This window comes from Chelmon rostratus, chromosome 9, assembly GCF_017976325.1.
Source record: "Chelmon rostratus isolate fCheRos1 chromosome 9, fCheRos1.pri, whole genome shotgun sequence".
In the NCBI taxonomy this organism is placed as follows: domain Eukaryota; kingdom Metazoa; phylum Chordata; class Actinopteri; order Chaetodontiformes; family Chaetodontidae; genus Chelmon; species Chelmon rostratus.
The window spans coordinates 19,528,791-19,549,625 of NC_055666.1; the positions used below are offsets into that span (position 1 = coordinate 19,528,791).

A 20,835-nucleotide genomic window follows, 5' to 3' on the forward strand; every position below is an offset into this window, starting at 1 on the left:
TGTATTCAAATGCAATGGAATATTACACAACCCAGTCTTCATTCAGTTATGCTAAGAGTGTGCAAATCCAAGGACATTTGAGCAATGAAAATTGTTTACTGTTGCATCCTTTGAAAAGAGTGCAGAGTGAGGAATTGTGTGGCCTGTGGCTGAATGGTTCTTTGGCTAGATCACGAGTGCATTTGAATAGAGCTCCATTTGATTTGGATCTTCAACTTTGCATCTTCTTACTGCGCAGGGTTACTTAAAAAAAATCCTCTAAAGCCAGAGCTAAATGTTTGTATGACTGGAAATAGATTGTGAAATCTGAGCGGTGCAACAGCGTCTCCCTTCGTCTCAAATCTCTAATCACATGAGAGTGTATGTTACAGTGAATGAGAGCTCAGGTTGCCGTACCTTGGTCCAGTTGACCCTCTTCATTACAGTTTCTGGCTTGTATATCTTCTTGGGCTTCAGTCCATAAGGCAGCTTGATGACAGGTAATGCGGGAGGTGGAGGCGGCCCGCCTAAGCCCCCGGGGAAAGGCGGAGGAGGTGGGGGCCCACAACCAGGGGGTGGTGGCGGGGGTGGAGGTCCTCCACCTGGGGGCGGAGGAGGTGGAGGTGGTGGCGGAATGCCAGCATGGCCAGGGAGAGGAGGAGGTGGAGGAGGAGGAGGAGGACAGCCACCAGGTGGAGGTGGGGGAGGAGGTGGTGGAGGAGGAGGTGGAGCTGCTGCACCCCCTGGTAGGGGTGGTGGAGGTGGTGCTCCCGGCGCAGCGGGACCCGCTGCGATCTGCAAATACAGGGTAGAAATGTTAAAGATGGCCGACACATGAACCAAGCCTCAGGCTGAGGTGAATTTCTTGTTTTGTGTTGGTGAAGAAGCTTTTTTGTGTTGTGGAAAACAACGTTTTACAGCCTGCATGACTTCAGTATCTCAGTGACTTGCCACGATCTTTGACTGTGGAGAGAGTGTGGTGTGTGTGTGTGCGTGTGTGCGCGCGAGTGTCAATAACAGTCAACCAGCTCGCTGCACCGTTTTACATCAAGGATTACCAGGTTCTATGTGAGTGGTGCTTGTAAGTTCAGACCACATGAGGAGGTCATGTCTTCTGCTGATCTCATGACTTTACTATCCAAAGAGTCGACTTTGCTACGAGTCCTTTAAGTGCGAAAGTAAAGGCACAGCTATTCAGGAATATTTCTTATTATTTTCAGGGACATGGCGGGTGAGGAGCTGTTTTTGTTGCAGCGCTCTTGTAATGCATTTAATATTCAGTAAGTTTGTATGTGTGAAAGGGGCTGAGATTAGGAAAAAATGCTTGTATTTAAAAGGTTTAGCTCGCCATATATGTTTAGCCATATTTACATGGGATGTCAGTTTAATTGAGGAGAGCAATCATGAGTACTTTAGACCAACTGCAGCAGAAATAAATTAACTTGCATGAAATAGGAAACTCTTGCTGAAATGACTCCCTAAAGCAATTCTACAGTGTGAGGATATGTTGTAGTAATGGGACATAATAACTACAGTTTATATGAGACCATGACTTGTGCAGCTCATACTCACATCACGTGAGATTCATCAGTACATTTTCAATTCAAACTTGGATTTGTGTATTGTTTAAAATAATTTTCACTATGTTATATTCTCTCATAGTTGGTGTCACAAAATGAACTGGTTGCATGAACTGTAATGAAATCATCAATTTATAATTATCAATCGTAGAGCCACAAAAGGCAAGCTCTGCTCTAGTTTGTTTATACTTGCCCATTGGAGGTACAAGACCAGTGACCAGTGAAACACAACCAGTTCAACTGATTTTAGAGCAAGAAGACTGGAATTCTACTTGGAAAAAAAATGCTGTGTTCAAGAACATGAATCCCTGTGCCGCAAAATGTTGGAGGAAAACCGGTGATCGACTAGTGTTTTAATTTACAAAAGATAAGAATGTTGCTTTCCCATCAAGCCTTCGTCATGAGTCCTCACAATGGCAGGCTATTACACAGTAGACAGGGATGTAATTAGACCTGAGACTGATAAGACAAAGTCTTTCAGTCCTTTGGCATGTCTGCACTATCACACATACCACATACACAGGTAGTCGGTGATAGTCCGTGATAATGCCAACAGAAAAATGTTAAAGAGAAAAACAGTTATGCAAATACAACAATTACAGACTCCCAAGCTTAGACAGGGTTTGATCTCTGAAGCTGATTAGATGCTGGCTCTTACCAAAAAGCATTTCCACTCGCACTTCTCATTTCCAAAAGCAATTCCCCACTATGTGCTTTTCCCCCAGTCACTTGATTGTGTGCGCAAATGTGATTGGCTTCATATTTAAAGACATTACGTTGTGTTTTATTACATAACGGCATTGGCGGATTGTTTATTAGGGCCAAAATTAAAAAGGTGTTCTGCGAGGAGCTTCTTACCAAGATCGCCCAGAGCCCTTCAGTGAAAATCCACATGCAATGATTACATGTCTGTCAATCTGGAGCCCTCTGTGGCCCGTTTTCTCTTTTAAGATTAATGTGAGAGAATGGAAGCAAATTAGTTGCTAAATTAGAACGCAGTTGTTTCCATACGGAAGGGCCCTCGGAGTCTTTATCTCTCTCTCACTCCCTCTACCTCACTCTCCCTCTGTTCTACCCAATAATAATAAGCCCAGTGTTTCACAGAACCCTTGGGATCCAATACCATTGCCACTGACTTCTCCTATGTTCCTCAGACACTAAAACAAATATCTAAAATAAAGACATCCATAAGATGTAAATTTTTAATTTTGCAATTCATTATAATGGCTATTTCACACTGAATTCATATGGGACAACATCAGACTTAATGTTTTGCATTGTAATTCAGTAGCCCATACATGTTTTGTATTAGTGCCTGGGTTTGTACACAATATGTTTCTGTAAGTATGAGTGACAAAATACACAAACATATCTATCAATACACAAATTACTACACAAAGATTCCTTTACCAATTATTTTCCTATGTGCTGATTTGTATATACTATCCAGCATATTTTAATGGTGTTTCTCGCCAGCTTGTGAAGGTCTCCTTGATGCTTTTTGGCTGATGTTACTATTGCAGAGTCCATCTGGAGCTCTGTCTAAAGTAAAAGACAAGGCTAATATGAAATCTAACCCATCCAATTTGGATTCACAGTCTTCTGGACTCAGTGGGGAGGTCAGCGTGGCAGGTAATTAACTCTGAACGCTATGTGATTAAATCTATGCCCCAATCTCATCTCTGATAGAGGAATTCAATCACAGAGTGTTTACTTATGAAAATTGCATTAAACACGAAGGAAATGGGTATAGTTAAAACCACTACAGAGTTTACCAGAGCTTCCAACTGTTACATTGTTTAACTTAATGGAATAAAGGTCTTATATATGTAGTTTTTTATTAAAGCATGTCATGTGTTTTTGCTGATTTGTAATTTCAGGAGACAAAACATCCCATCATTCCAAGTGTGATATGAAATCAGCGTAAATTTTAACTAAATATATAAAGAATTTCAGTTTTTGATTTTTTTTCTTGCATGTCAGTTCACATCAAACACAAATTGATTTTCCAGGTACTTAAAAAACACCCTTGCAGAGAGGGCAGAAGATCAGTTCCATAATCAGTCTGTTAATTGTCTCCAACAAACGATTTGCAGCATCCAGTTCATTTCACACATAACTTGTAACTAAATGTGAGATTATGTGAAGGGTCACGCATGCAAGGAGGACACCCACCTTGGCTTCAGATTCCCTGATGAGTCTCTGAGCCTCTTTGAGGTTGTCTTTTTCAATACTTAACTGTGCAGATACAACACACACACATACACACACACACACATACACACACACACATACACACACACACACACCATGGGAATACACCACAGACACAGAGGGCAACAGAGAGGCATAAATGGGGGTGGGTTAGATAGACAGAGAGAGGAAGAACACTAGTACACTGGAAGAGGAAGAGTACTCACACAAAACACAAAAACGCTGGAAAAAGAGGCGTGCAAGAGAGAGAGGATGTCCCTTACGCAGTTAATGACAATGGCAGTACAGTGTTATATTCCCATTTTGTCTGAATGAGCTATTTGATGTGCAAAAGGCAGAGTGTACTGTACTTTTACACCTAAAACAAGATGTAATCTATCTTCAAAAGAACATCAGTGCAGAGCACTGACTGCAGCATGAAAGGAACAAGGCACAGAATCACTGACAGTTGGTACACCTTCAAAACCCGTCTTCCATTTCCCTTTTTTTTTTTTTCATTTTTGGCATCGGAAAATACATTTCAACTTAACACTCTCAGATGTGTGATGGGCATTGATTTCGCTCTGCAGTCTTTGTTTTAGAAATGTAACCATTTTGCTTTGATATTTCACTCTGTGCGACCTTGCCAAAAGAAAAATGAAGGTAGAGTATTCCACAGCAACTGAAATGTAATATTTCTATGGAGTCATTCCTACAGAACACATCTTACTATGGACTGCACAGAACTAAATATTTAATGTGTAAAATGGAAAAGAAGATGGAAACTTTTAATGGGGTGACTTAAAAAGAACTTTCATTTTGCAAGAATTTTAGAAAATGGTAGTAAAGTGCAATATTTAAAGCAAAGGGAAGCTTCATTTTATCTTTCATCCTCGGAGATTAAAAGGTAGAGGCTGTGAGATATCTCAGTTTTGAGGAACAAGCCAGAGAGATTCTTAGGATAGTATGCTTTGCTTTCAGAGGAGTCTAGCTCTTTTGACCACCATTTTCTACAGAACCATTAAGTAGGGATACATGCAGGAGACATCTGAGTGACAGTGAATTGAACAGTCTGTGTTTGCCTTCACAACTGAACTGGCTCATAACAGCAAAGCACACATTATGGACTTTAAGCAGTGATGGCTGAAGGGGAAAAAAAGTTCTACTTTGCACATGTGTGATTCTCTCTCTACACTTGCTCATGTTGGCTGTTTTAGCAAGTAAAGAAGCCATTATAAGAGTTAGATGTTGCCAAGTGATATTTGATTTCCATTCCTATGGCAACTTGATGCAATGTTTCGTGGACGCAGAGGCCGTCCCTCTAATGTCACCGCTTAAAGACCCTGTGTCATTAGCAGTTGAGTCAAATTTTGTAATCAGCCAGGGCAGAAGCAGCCTGGCAGTAAAAGAGAGAGAAAGTGGTCCACTACACCTCCAGCTCCTCTTGGGGCCAAGCTGGGTCAGCTACAAGACCGCCAGGTTGTTAAAATCTATTAATGGGATGACGCAGAGTGCTCCGATGTACCACTGCAGTGCTACATTATTCATCACATCCAGAGCCAATTCAGTGAATAGGTTCCTTTTTTTTTTACCTCGCAAGCAAAGGTTTGGGGAAGGGTGGATGATTTCCACTTGTTGTGATTTCTGTGTCCTTTGTTGATGTTTACAGGCAGAACCTCCACTCAACTCAATTGGGGGATAATCAAACAGACACATCAAACAGGCTGCTTGTTACAATGCCAAAGTTCCCGGAGAAAGACTCTCATTAAATGTGTTGGTTCACAAACTAGGTGAAGAGAAGCGACTCAGGCATGCATGTGTTTTGATATCTGACAGGAATTCTGTCTCGGAGATGAAAGGTTAGGGTTAGCTCCCACTTCATTCATATTCAGCAAAACGGCGGTGATAGCACAGCAGCTTTGATGGACGAACTGAATGTGTGTCCTCGCAACGATTTAAAGGTTCTGCGCTCTCACAGTTAATGGCTTTCTACAGCACTGTGTCAAACGTGGATTAGGTTGCAAAACACACTCTTTCAGCTTAGCCTTCTCCAAGTAGCAGAATCACAACCGTCTCAGAGGATGACTCTGTTGTTTTGCTCATTGCTTGAGGTACCAATTGAACACCAGTCTAAAATAAAATAAAAAAAAAAACAGGAGATAACTTCTAGAATTACTACTTAGACTTAGACAACTCTAATTAAAATCAAATTAATATGTGAGGCCACTCAGGCCAGTGAAAATTAACTGCACTTTTCTTAAACCTAAACAGATTAAAAGGATTCATATTCATTGTGAAATCAGCATATGCTCAATAGTTGTGTAGTAAGTGTGGCTCTATTAGGCATATACTTAATAAACTGTATTTATGGTCTGTCGAGATGCATAGGGGATATATAAAGACCTCGTGGCCACATTCATGTAAGTGCCAAACAAATTACACCTTTTCCTGCTGAGGTTAATGTGTGCTGATGCGCGGCTCTCCAGCAGTAACGACTCTTTGAAGGAGCATTCAGACAAACAGAGGAAGAGAGGGCTTGACTCTCCAGGGCTTCTCTGCTCTACACTACCTGTTCATGCACCGCAGTCAGTCAGTCTTCAAAAGACAGAGGCCTGCCAGGGGAGGGTGAGGGGGATGTGTGTTATGGGGAAGAAAACAGTTGGAAACACAACATAAAAAGCTCAGACAAGGGAAAGGGGGCAAGCAGAGGTAACACAGCCTGATGCATTCATTTCTGACAGAAGGTGGAAGACGGAGACGAGTAAGGGAGGAAAAGGGCGAGCAGGAAGAGAGGAGCTTCAGATTCTGATGGGCTCATTAAAATAGGTGGGCAGGAATCAGGAATAGAGGGAGTGATGAGCCGGTTCGGGTACAAATGCAGGTAACAAATGGTGACACAGCACTCAGGTGCATGTGCAGGAGTGAGAACGACACACAAATGAAGTTTTACTGAGAAACAACACTGTGTGACTTTGGCCAAAACTTGTGCTACATCACTGCATTTGTTGTGGACCTGAGAATGACAGCTGGAGGACTAAATGAGAAAACTCTTAGTGATGCTTGGACCGCACATGCGGGGTGCAGTTTATCAGACGGGGAGTGCCAGCATACTGTAAGCAACCAGAGATGGATGTTTGAAATAAAAATAAAATAAAGATCAGTCTTTGATGTAAATGTAGCTACACCATCTTTCAATGCTGGTTTATATTAAATTCTATAAGCAGGAAGGCAAACTGCCCTTTTGTCCCAAGGCAGTACTAAAGTGTTTGAAATTGGGTTAAGGGGGAAATAGCAGTCATTTTCTCTGCTCAAAATGGACGGTTTTGCCTGGGAAGAAATGATGTAGAGGCCAGGAAAAGAAATGCAATCCATCTCCGTGATGATAGAATTACACAGGAAAAGCTTCAATAGAGCAATTCTCCCATAAAAAGAGCTACAACTTAAGAAGGAGATTGACCCTTTATTAAATCAAATGCTCTTGCATGGATGATCACTCCCACTTACAGCAGCAGCACATCTGCTGTGGGGTGGGGTGGAAAGGTATCATTCTGACCAAATCAACCTTTTGTCTAGTGGGATCCACTACTTCTTGTCGCTGTGAAGACAAACGCTCTTATTCGGTATAAGATTGTATGAGATGTTTTTCACTTAAAAACTGATTAAATTGGCTTCTGGACATGTTTTTTCTTTTCATGCCTTTTTGGAAAACATACAATATAAAGGCTCTCCAGGGGAATGTAACACTATTTTGCAGAGTAGTGGGATTTCTCTTTATGGATTTACCTGGGACTCCAGGGCCTGGATCTTCTCCTCCAGCTCTTTGATTCTCTCTTCCTTCTTTTGAGACTCGGCCTGGGCCTCCTGCCGCGCACTGAACTCCTCATCAAACTGCAAGAAAAGAGACAGGAGTTATGTCTACGTGCACATAACAAACACTTGTGTAAACAGACACACACGCCAGGTTGGAGAGCGGCACAGTGTCTCCAGAGAATGGCCACAGGGCACATCAACAGACACCAAAACACGCTGTCTTACACACTCTGGCCGATTTCTATTCATAGCTCTCATGGCCCTAGAGCCCTGTTGTCCTTTGTCTTTGTTTCAGGCCTGGCTTTCATGTATGCTGATGGATCTAACCTTTGCAGAAACCAAGCCACGTCACTACAATGATTTCACTGGCCCAGCAGGGTGCAGGGTGGGCTGGTGGGACAGGACTCTTAAGAAGAAAACATATCCAGGACCCCCTTGGTGTCGCCAGACAGTGGTCGTGAGGCTCCTTAAGATATATTTAAATATTCAAATAATACGCTTGGCATGGTAAAGTTTTAATTTGGCAGTTATTTTATGTGTCCCAAATGAATAAAAAATACCAGCAATCAAGCAAATAATTAATAAATTCAATTACATTAAAAGGAAATGTAAGATAAAGAGAGAATCCCTTAAAGGGCCAGCTTAAAATGCAGAACTGAATCAGAAACGCCTGCACATAACTTAACTCTGCTCCGGCAGTGTGCACAAATAAGTATACATCAGAACATCGGCATTGATTCTTGTAATGCTGATACGGATCATGTAGCGTCACAGCCAGGTATTGATCAGGGCATGGAAAATCAATAGCTTGTCTGGGAGCTCTGAGGAAGAAAAAACTTTCCTGATGGGAGCCGGCCAACCAAAGGGGCCGTTGGAGTGATTAATGTCTCACCTTTTTGGAGAACTCTGAAGCCTTCTGCTCACTCTCTTCAACTTTGGCTTTATCCACGCACTGATCTGCAAGACAACACAGCCAAAGTCATGAGATACTTCAAAGGCACGTCTGGGCGCTTCACTATTAGACCTTGGTCTTGTTTATCAAAGTATATTAGAGCTCATGTGATTGGAAATCCTTCTTGAAAAGTCTGTTCAGGTCCAGGAGATGTTTACAACTTCACAGGTGTATTTCATAACACTTCAGAAATTCCAAGCGTGCTTTGAGAACGAAAGCCAGCTCGTTGCTGCCTCTCAAACGAGTAGTTTAACCAAGCATTTCAAGGTTTGTTAGTCTAAGATTACTATTTAAAGAATCTTTCTATATACTGTATTTTCTCATTGCATTTGTCTGCTATTAAAGGCTGAATAGGCTAGATGCTTATGATGGAAAGTCAAATGCCTGGGGAAAAAGACAAATATAAAATGGGCAGCTTGGTGACTGATGCAACTGCTGCTTTGACCCTGGGCCAAAGGGACAACAAGAGAAAAAGGGCTTTCGTGACATGTTAAATACATTTCACATACAGTGAAATCAGTCATACTGCGCAACTCTTGGCTCATGCAGATGTGCAAATAATGCGGCCTCAACTTCTCTTCACCCTTCTCTCACTGAGAAAGGTGGGAATCGTCACCTAAAAACTGTGAGCTGTTATCTGTCGCTTAAGTGTGTGACTTGGATAAGAGAAAAAACACTCAGCCATAGCCTAAGCACAAGACTAAGCATTTTTGCATGCTTTTCCCCAATTTTACTTCATTTCCTTTTAATAAATGTTTTGCTAATGTTTGTGTCTTTCAGCTTTTTAGTTTTCAGTGTATTCAAAAACCTGATATCTCACAATTACAGCCTAGATTAATAATTTGAAGGACAATGTACTGTATGAGCAAGTTTTAAGTGTAAATTATTGTTAGATCACACATCACGCAACACATTTTCCCTCTGAAAATATAATTGTTATTTGGAAACAACACCTAATGTGTATCTAAAAAGTGACATAAGGGAAAATTAAAAAAGGGTGGAAAGGCACCTTTCAGAAACCCACGTGGATGTGGCATCTAATTCCTCATGTCTCTTGTGTGAATTGAACAAAACATCCTCAAAAGTTTTTTATCAACTGATTAAATCTCAGCAAAGTGAGTGAAAAAACTTATTTATTACAGCAGCAGCCCACTGTGGATAGGTTTAGAAACTTTTAATGACCTTTTGTTGGCAAGTCACAGAACTGTTAGTGACACAACTGAGACAAAGTGGTGTTATTTATTTCTTTTCTCTGTTTGAAAAAGATTCTCCATTAGAAATGCAGTGCAAATAGATGTTTTCTCCATGATTCCTGATCACGTCTGACAAATACCCCAACCGAGGAGGAAAAAAAGCCATTTAAAATGCTTATGAATTAACTGAATTCATTTTGCCAGATACACTGCATTATTCATCAATAATTAGGTGACCCCATCTTATAGGTCAAACCACTGCAGGTGCTTGTCAGAAGGATCCCAGGGGGATGTGGGATAATGAGAGTGACTGCGAGGTATCAAAACATTTTTAGCAACATCAGTGATATACCTCCTGCAGCACATCATTTAGAAAGAAAAGAGAAACCCAACTTGTGGATCATTTCAGCGCACTGGAATCTCAAAAGACTTTTACGACACATTTTAGACTTTTTCCAACACGAGCAAATACGAAGCAGTTCAAAAAATACCAATCAGATGGGTGAAGTCCACGTCCAGTCTTTTACTGTAGCCAAAGTCGGGGTCCATCCCATTACGATGCAGGACCACCTGAGACACGCATTCTTCTATCACCTTGTAATACTGAGGCCTGGGGGGTGGGGGGTCAGAAGACATAAAGCAGAACAATTAGACAAGCTGCAGAAAGATATGAGTGACACAAACCCTACAAGGCTAATTAAGCACAAATTATTCCCTTATCCAAGCTAGAGGTCACAAAATGCCATGTCAGAAAGGGTGCTGCTGGAGAAAATAGGCACCCTATTAAATTTGATCACTCGCTTCACCCCGATCATGAAATTAGCAGATTAATGGGCACAAGGAACCCAAGTCTGTGTTAGTCTGTCCATTTCAAGGTGACATACGGTAGCCAAGGCCACGCTTGCCCTCTTGCCTAATTTGCAATCATCTTTGCCAATTAGAGCAACCATAAAAACTGAAATGTAAATCTAATCAGTGTAATGTGCGTAATTGAAAGCACAATGGCCGGGAAAACATGTCAGCCGGTTAGGAGTGTGACTGAGTGCTCGGTGTTGTCGAGCACGGTGTCTGCATCGGCCTGAGAGTCCCATTCCGCCACACAGGTTGGTGTGTGACCTTTTCTCCGTAACATTATCAACTTTAATTGCTTGTGACATTTAGCAAATACAATGCCACCTTAAGCTGAGCTCCAAACTGGGAAATAATTATTTTCTAAGCATGACATTGACCAGAAGTTAATGTTTAAATTCGCAATGGATAAAAACTTGCTTTTCATTCCTTAAAGACTCAGATCAATTAGTTTTAAATTGGAAGCTGAGACTTGAACCGAGGTGATACATGTTGAACACTGACCCTTAAAGATGCTCATGAATAATACTGTGTAAAAAAAAAAAAAAAGTGTGAACCAGGAACAACAATCACAACTGCATGTGGGTGGGACCAGCTAATTGTTGCATTTGTGTAAACGGCTGGACAATTCTGGTACAGGGCTATGAAATCTGGCGGAGCGCAATGATTACATTACTTGTAGGAGGAGTAAAGTATTAGAAGCTGAGGCGGAGACAGCCTACCGATTCAATGATCACACCAACTGCATCTCATTTTCAAAATAACACACACAGAGCCCCACAGCAGAAATATACAGTACGACACTCCACATGTGCTTCCAGTGGCAGCAGATGTCCCTTTAATTTACAGAAATTATGTTCTTAGTTTAGGAAACAATGCTATCTTTGCACACTCCTGTTTGAGTTCACACTGAAGATCCACAAATCCCTGCATGGCCAAGATGCTGCGGTTCAACGACATTTTAACTTCTTGAAATTGTCCAATAGATTAATATGATAATAACTGAAATTGAGAGATTCAGAGGGGATTTTATGACAACTCTGATGCAGATAAGGCACTCAAAGTCTGATCAAAGCCTGCCCGTCTGACGGCTCTGCATGAAAGCACGAAGGGGAAGGAGCACTAATGTAACTAAGATGTAATAATTGATGTGAGCAGGCAGAGCTGTGAACAAAGCGTCTGCTGTCGGGTGGGTTAATTTTGGGTAATACCAAAAATTGGACATATATCCAAGAATCTGTCGAAATAAAAAGGAATGTGATGAACTTGTTATTTAAAAAAAAAAAACTATAATTAAAAATAAAAACATTAAATGAAGTTTATTTCTGAGCCTTTACTCTAACTCTGCCCATAAATTCAAAGGCTATGTTCTGTTGGTAACTCGTGGGTGGACAGGCCATATCATGTTATGAACAGAAATATGAAAGAACACAAAATTCTGAGCCAAAGCAAATAAGAATAAATCAGCATTTAGGTGCACTGTTTTGAAAGCATGAAATGCCATACATTAAGCTTGAGCTGGCGGATTCGCCCACTCATGATTGGAACAAGCTAGTGAAAGCTCACACATCGCCCTGCATGGCTTAAGCACTGTGGCACTCGGCTTACAACTGTCACCAATGTACACCACATTATTATCTCAATAAGCCGCCCTATTTTCCCTTCGTCCTCCATCCTCCGCCACCACCGAGCAGATAGGGGCTGGGTGGAGATAACTGGAGACGGAGAGAGTGACCCAGAACTGTCAGGCCCCTCCACAGTGGGCAGGGCTGGGCTCCAGAAGCTAGCATATGTCCCCTGCATCCTTCCCCACCTCTTCTTTTACTTTGGCACCTTCATTTCTTCCAATGATAGCTTGCAGTTCAGCACAGCCCCAGCCACTTGATCCAGCTCTGCTCCACATAACCAGTGTAATCCCCATATCACCAGGCTCCAAAAGAGCAGATCTGCGCTATATTTACTGGGTGGGTTTGATGTGCTCCCATTCATTAGGCTTGCAGTAAGAGATTAATTATCAAAAATAAACCAAGCCCCGGAGGGGAGTGCAACAACTAATGTTGTGTTAGGAGGAATGACAGTAGACAGAGCACTTCAACAGTTTGCCCACTGTAGACCATCTTAGAGCTATTAGAATACTAATTATATTATTTAATTATCATTTAATGTAGATTATTATTTGACACACAAATCAAGGTACCGAGTGTGTTATCAATTCCAGTACACACAATGATAAAAAACAACTTAATCCCTTACTTTAGATAGAATATTATGAGCACACATGCATTCCTTTGATCACAAAGCCAAAGTCTGTCACACATTTAAACAACATACCTGCCACCAGTAAATGATTCCAACTAGAGCCACGCATTGCTACCACACATCCTCTGATCTGCCTATTTTTGGTTCAAAGCAGGCGAAATATTAAATACATGCTATGCTATTTCACATACACCCCATTTTGACCACAACATGAAAAGATGGTTATTTTAAGGGCAAATAGTGAAAAAAAAAAGCTAGACAGTATCTATTGTAAATGGCTGCATGTATTATATGACTGCATCTTCCATCACCCTAACTCACACAGCTGTGATGTATGGGGAATAAGATGCCTTAGACAGGATGATTTTCTGGTGTTAACGTTTGTGTGTGCCCATGTGTGGGTGTGTCCTTGCATTTGTGATGGAGGCTGGATAAAAAAAAAAAAATTCAAAAACATATCTTTAAAAAGACCATCAGTATATTTATAGAGCAGTACTGATCCCTTCTTATTGCTGGCTTACACAGGGGGACACGGACACTGGAGCTGAGGTGGACGTGGCCGCACTAGCTGGTTAATGTGAATTCTATTTCTCACATCCTACGAACAGATGAGGAATGCATTATTCATAACTCCAAGGGAACAGCAACTTGTCTATGGTAAATTCATCTTCCTCCTCTCATCCTCATCCAACTTTCTTTTTTTTAAGTCTTATTTCTGCAAAAAAGGTCTGACACAGCAGTGACTTCATCAGTGTCACTCTATTCAGTGGACTGGCGGCCTTCGTGTCCAGTCACTGACATATTTGGTCTTCAAAGGCAAAGCAAAAACAGTTCAAAATCACTCAATATTTCAAAAATACAGATCATTATCCCTTCTCTTATACCTTGTGTGTTGTCACTTCCAGTGTTTGTATAGAGGCTTGTGCCTGTGCACTACTCGGCAAAGCTAACATGGGTGTGGTCGCAAGTTCAACAGACAAACAGGTTTTAACCCAGCGTGGTTAATTAAGTAATTCCTCCAAAGAAGATGCGGTGTGGACGCAGTTTTTAACAGTTTGTACTCATCTTCAACTCCGGCCAGGCAACACCTGAAGCTCCAGAATAGAGCTCATGCCATCTCCATCAACTCCTATGAGGCTGATAGGCTAATCATCAGTCAATGTGAATAGAATTGGTGGGGTCAATAGAGATGTTGTCTTAATCGTTGATGACTGGATTGGACGTACTCCAGGTTTTATATTATTGCTGCCACCTGATCCACATTGTTTTACACAGGCTTATATGCTGGGTTTTAGCACTTGTTTTTGCATTTTGTGCATATTTGTTATGTTTATAAGTGAGTGTGTGTTTTGTGTTTCACCTGACTGCAAATCTCATTTTCTCCGCTCAGACAGCCTTAAAAGTCGATGCTGAGTGAATGAATAAGAGAGGCGAGCGAAGAGGCGTTGCTCTCGCAGGCAACAGTTGTGGGAAAATGACACAAAAGTTGTGGAAATTTAAAGGTGGTTCAAGCTTCCTTTTAAAAATTAATAGGTCTCTTACTTTTTGGAGAAAAACATTTCAACCAGGCTTTTACTTTCCAAGATATGTCGGACTAACCCGCAGAGGAAATAACTACTTCCTGGAAGTAATGAAGAAGTAAGTTCAGAGTGATGTATGGGGTGTTTCATGTCTACTGTTAAAAAAAACACACACAAAACTAAGACTGTCCAAACACATAGACATGGGAAAGCATCATGAGGCCATCAGTCAATAAAAAGCCAGTGGTATGTTAAATTTAGACAGAACTTACCTGACGTAATAGTCATTCCTGATAAGCAATAGGTGCTGGAGGATTGACAGGAAGAAGGTCTCTGAGCCGGTGTCTTTCACCATGTTGGACAAGAGATGGTAAACCTCATTCATATCAGTACAGGAGCAAGGTTAAGGAAAACAACTTCATGTGCACTGTTATTGTTTAGGTTTCTAAGTTAATTCTCATAAACTTCTCAGTATGAGTTCATTACTCAGGTACGCTAACCTCCTTGCAAACATTTAAATTGTATTAGCTCTCGTTTCCTTTATAAATACATATCTATTTTCCCCAGTTCCTCACCTCAGGTTTTCTGACAGGCATCACTGTGCAAAAGCAAACGGAGATGTGATTCCTCTTATCTACTCTCTCTCTCCGGGGAGCTAAAACAGTGTAAACAGCTAAGTTGAGGAGGGGGATTGGCAATAAAAGAATGCTCCCTCTGGCTTACCTGTCACTCCAAACCTTTCAGAATAGAGGAAATTAATTACATGAAAAACTCACCAGTGTTGAATGTTTAAGGAAAGAATGATGGGGAGCCGATCATTCAGAGGGCAAAAATATGGCTGAGATTCAGTTTTCCGATTGAAAGTGACATGTACTCAGGAGCGAAAATTCATGTTATTAAATTTGCAAAAGGTATTGATTATGTGTCTTATGTTTGCTTTCCCCAAGAGGAAGCAGTGATGGCTTTGACATCTAAAACAGATGTTATATCAGACTCAGTCCTTCTATTCCTCCCCACACTACATATATTTCTTGATTATTTGCTGGGTATTTGTTTTTAAAAAGTGACTGTTAGTGATGCCTCTTATTCCACAAAACACAAAATCTTTGATATTAACTCTGCTTCAACAATGCAAGAGCATCGACAAGAATGCATACAGTTAAACTTAGATATCTCCATTTGCTGGAGACGTGTGGATGACCGTGGTCCACTTTCATACAGACGTAAGGGTGTGCTGTTCGTGAAAATACAATGCAGATCACAGGCCTACATATTCCTTACACATAGTCTATATGTTCTCGGGGATCCATCGCTGCTAAGCAACCTCCCTACACCTCTAGCAGACTGGTTTCACACAGCAAGTATGTTGCATAGGAAGATCGTTGTTAAAGAGGAAATTTGTTGATTCGCCTTCAGCACATGTACGGTTCTCTCGACTTGGAATTGTAGCAACTAATGAGTTTTTGTCTTTTAGGATTAATTATCAGGTAGACAGACACAATCTGAAATGCAGCACACACCTTAGTCACATTAAAACAGCCCTGTTATTCGCAATTTATTTGGATTCCCCAACACACTGACTATGTTCCACAATGCTATGGCCTCCAACCCCTGCTGTTTTTTCAACCCCCCCTTTTTTTAATGCTAAATTCATTTTGCACTCTAATATTTAAAAACAAATGCAAGAACAATGCAGCATACAGTATAGAAGAAGATACACATGTACCTATACGTTAGACATATTTCAAAAAGCAATTTCTACATTAATGGCTGATTTGCTGTACAACGCTAATTCAGAAATAATTAAATTTATGTTTCTCAAACTTCTAATAGCTTCCTAAAAGTGCAGCTCTAAGAAGTAAAGAACCCAGGAAAATGAATGATTTGGAGCCTATTTAATTTGTTTACTTGAGAAAGGAGGATTTCCCCATGGAGACTCATCTTGTTTGAAAAAGTAAAATAAGCCTCTCAGATATGTGCACACATGCAGAAAAAACAGAAGACCAAGGAGACGGTGCCCTGTTAAGCTCACAGAGATGAAAACCTGATTGCCATCATATCACGAAGTGCAGATCTTGACATGAGCTAAAATATTTACTTAGCACAACATACCGGCTGCAAAGCAGTGGAGTGACATTTTCAACACTGTGGCAGCAAATGTTGTGATTCCCCTCCCTTCTATTTTCTGAACAGAAAATATTGAAATGCACATGCAAAAACAGATGATGAAAACAGATTGTTGTGATTTTGAGGTGCCGGAGCTTGAGGATTGAGACAAAATTAAAGCCAAATTAAGACTAAACAGAGCACCAGAGCAACACTAATATTTCTACGAGTACTAATGTGTGGTAACAGCTGATTTCATGGCTATACACTTAATGTTATGCGTCCAAAACCCACAGGAGATTAGAGGGGTCCAACTAACACATTTTTTAAAGGTTAATCAGAGGATTTTGTCAATGCTTTATTTGTTTCCTAATATAATTTGTCAGGTTTCATCAACAGCTAATGAGGGATGACTGTGTAAGAGACTATCAATAATTCAGATCATTTATTTCCTCGATAAAAAAAAACAGCAGCTGACTGCATTCTCCATTTCCCATACTGTCATCCACATAAAACAATCTGCAGCCACAGCAATTGGAGGAGATCAATTCTTTTAAATACTGTTTGACACTTTTCCTATTAATTTCAACAATGTCTGTAATTAAACTCCTATCCCATATCAAATTTTTAGAGAGAGAGGGATGGGAATACAGGATCCTCCACAGTATCATTTCCCTCCCTTGTATTAGCCGAGAATGAAGCCTGGGAGAATTACCAATCCAGTGAGATTCAATTATAGCCTCGCCACAGCAGCATTTGAGAGGACATGAGAAGGAGCTCAGACTGGGAAAGTATCCAACTAGCTTCATCTATCACTAAGCTGCAGACATAAACCTAATGTAGAATGCCAATCCATTCGATGACACCCCCCTCTACGCTCTCATTCTTGCTCTCCGTCTCTCTCTCTTTACACTCCCTCTCCAAATAATGAATAAACATGAGTGGTAGTCAAGTGTGACGTAGCCCAGTCAGTAGTGGGGTCAATCAATCACCATTCAACAGCTCATTAATATTCATTAGTGGCCTGGAGTCACCTCCTCGGCACCTGGACCCGGGCCGGACACAGAGGAGGCGAGCCTCTTCAGGTTAATATTCATGAAACTGCAGAGAGAAACAAGACACATGCAATGTTCAGGTAGTGGAGGTACTACCTGCGTGTTATCATGCACATAGGCATGTGTGTGTGTGTGTGTGTGTGCGTGCGTGCGTGCGTGCGTGCGTGCGTGCGTGCGTGCGTGCGTGCGTGCGTGCGTGCGTGTGTGTGTTCTAAGCAAAGGGACAAAGGGTAGCCTGGGCATTCGAATCATGCTCAGAGCTCGCGGATCAATACCACATTGTCCTTGGAAACAAACATTAGGCCTTCCTCATTTGTGAACCTGCTCAAGCACATCATTAATCCAGGTGCAGTTTTTTTCTCTCCATCTTCTCTCCACGCACACACGCACACGCACACACACACACACACACACACACACACACACACACACACACACACACAACCTCCTCCAGTCACCTACATGTGTCAACAGAAACTGTCACTCACAGCAGCACTTTGTGCCAGCACTAGAACCGTGGGGTTTGGTGGAAGAAGAAAAAGGTTGTGGGAATGAACATCTGCATAACAATGTCAGCGTCTGGTTTGTCTGCTCACAGTGTCAGCCATTCATACATAGCCTCAGAGAAGATTTGTGAATTATTAAAAGGTTCTTCCCTGGGACGCTTCAAGAAGTTCCCAACTCTGGACTAAATTACTGCTCACCTTATCAACTTCTACTCTGCATGTTTGGAGTTAAATGGACATTGGCTGAGAGCAGGACTTTTTGAAAGTGGAACAGAAAAACAAGGAGTGACAGTAACTGAACAGAAGAAACTTCGACTATATAATATACTATGAATCCACATAAAAAGGTTTAATTGTATTCTGAGCATAGTAAATGGTAAGAACAGGAAAGCATGTCTGTTTGATATACTCTTCTTAAGCTGCACACACACCACAGTCCTACTTAACCCAACACTAACAGACAAAGGACAAAAAGTGAAGAGGAGCACAGAGGAGGAGAAGAGTAAATAAAAAGAAGAGTGAAGAGGCAGGAGGTTAAGATGACAGGGTTATTTACCTAGTATACCTGGTCAGTGATGGAGCTGGATATTGTGCTCTGGCTCCTCAAAGCCTTCTCTAATGAACCAAGCCACGAGGGGCTTTAGTCTGTAAAGCTTGACCAAACCCACAATATACACTCATCCCTCACTGCAACTTCTGCATGTCTATTCATCTGTATATTCACACAGAGGGCCGACAAAAGGATATTCCATCTCAGCTCGGATGTCATCCAGGCGATGGGAGAGCTCAATAGAGTCCTCCTCCTTGTTCTCGTTGAACACCTTCAGCTGGATGTCCAGCTCCTCGGTCTCTTTTAGCTCCTAGAATGAGTTTGATATACAGGAGATTGCTGAAAATCTGAGGTTATATAAACATCACCTTGCAATGTAAAACCCAGAGTCCAAAAAAGTTGGGACACTGTGTAAAACTGAAATAAAAACAGAATACTTTCAGTTGCAAACAAAACCAACAACAGTTGGTGAGCTCATGTAGTAACATCCTTTATATAATCATGTGCACCATCCCTGCTTGTGAACAACTGAGCTTTTCCAGGATGCGCCTTTCATACCCAATCATGATACTGTCACCTGTTACCAGTGGACCTGTTCACCTGTGGAATGTTCCAAACAGGTGTTTTTGGAGCATTCCACAACAATTTGATGAGGTCAAACTTAAAATATATTTGTTTTAAATTGAGAATGTGTTAGCAAGCTATCACTGTTTTATTTATGTTTTATGCAGCATCCCAACTCTGCTGGAATCAAGGTCGTTGATTATGATAAATAGTGGCACCTGCAAGGAATCGTTTAGATATTGCTTGTAACAATGTATTACCCTAGTGTTTGCATTGTTTAATCTAGCTTCTACATGTCAGTGGTAATCAGGCCTGTTATAAAAAATTACGAAACTAGGAACTGAGACGCCCTGAACGCTCTCACTAGGTATTCCAGACAGTACCTATTCCTGCACACCTGTTCCAGCCACGAGGGGCTACAGCAGTGCTCTTTACCACTTCTCTATGAATCACCGGCAGCAGAGTTTACAGACGGAGACAGAGCCAAATGTAACCCAATTTCTGCAGGTATCAATCACCCTGCACTGTTTTTTGGGTGCACCATCTGTCTTAAGCAACACTGGTTCGGAGGGAGGTGCACAATGCCACCACAAAAAAAAAAGGAGGGGGGTGGAGGGGGCAAATACATGTGTCAAGGACTATGAGAACAAAACAAATGTACCTTCTCTTTCGGTGGAGTTCACTTTTTCTTTGCCAACAGCTACGCTGACTCCTGAGCATAACTCATAATTAGATGAAAGACTGTCAGTTTGAATGTCGGCATTAAAAAGCGGCGAACGTGGCATTCATAAATGACTGTACACTGAGACTCTTTCATATCAGGGGGCAGAATTGAAGATAATTAAAGTAATGACAGTAATAATCAACAGGAGCAGCTGGGATGACTTATTAACAACTGGCTCTCTGACACGTTCACCCCGCTCGCTACAAATGAGAGCTTGAGTGATGAGCTGGAGCTCATTTGCCTTCGCCTCATGTGAAGATGCGTAGGTTTGCTGATAATGATGCGAGGACGACCTGTGCGATGAGGTGCTGGCACTGCACCGCACATGGCACGAGCTGCTGTGACTTCTACCACCACCACGACTTAAATTAATAAAAATAAAACCTATTTTTAGTTATGTCGCTTGTGTCATCTTGTGCAGAGGATTCACATGAAATGAAATTATTTAATTTTAATGACTGAATGTTTCTTAACACAATTACATAAAAACACCTGTATCGCATGTATTTTGAAGCTGTAGCATAAGTGAAAATGCTGTTTGGCCATGTGTTAACTATTGTCTAAGAAATCATGTTATTTTGTATTTCATCAATGTTGGACAATTAGACAGACTTAGATGTGATTAACGGAACCATGTGCTGTCTGAGAACTCACTGGTAGGATCTTCTTGAGGCCACATCTTAAGAACTCATTGCGTAGATGTATCCTGAAGTCCAGGTCATCAGGGGAGGTGACCAGGGCATTGATCAGCTGCATGCAAGCAACCTGTGGAGTGGACAGACAAAAAGACAGACAGCGAAAGACAGGAAATGAGACGCAAAAAAGATACTTCCTGCAAAACATATCAATGTAAGATTATGTAACTGAATTGTAAAGTTTGTGTCTGGTCTCGGCAATATAAATATGTGTCTTGGAGGGATAATTCTTCAAATTCCACTCCCAAAACCAGAAGTAGAGAAAAAGGATTGCAAGGATGAGGGCAGAAAAGTATAGCA

General features: G+C 41.3%; 1 protein-coding gene across 5 annotated transcripts in view; it reads right to left on the bottom strand.

Annotated features, from left to right (window-relative positions):
• The window catches only part of diaph2 (diaphanous-related formin 2), a 369,056-nt gene that overhangs the window by 228,430 nt on the left and 119,791 nt on the right, over positions 1-20,835 (bottom strand). For all 5 annotated transcript variants that reach the window (XM_041943749.1, XM_041943748.1, XM_041943750.1 and 2 more), the window contains 7 exons: positions 20,495-20,605; positions 18,750-18,862; positions 14,608-14,724; positions 10,199-10,317; positions 8,455-8,519; positions 7,536-7,640; positions 397-774 (listed from right to left, as the gene is read on the bottom strand). In XM_041943749.1, the coding sequence (XP_041799683.1) occupies positions 397-774; positions 7,536-7,640; positions 8,455-8,519; positions 10,199-10,317; positions 14,608-14,724; positions 18,750-18,862; positions 20,495-20,605 (1,008 nt within the window). The remainder of the gene's footprint in view (positions 1-396; positions 775-7,535; positions 7,641-8,454; positions 8,520-10,198; positions 10,318-14,607; positions 14,725-18,749; positions 18,863-20,494; positions 20,606-20,835) is intronic.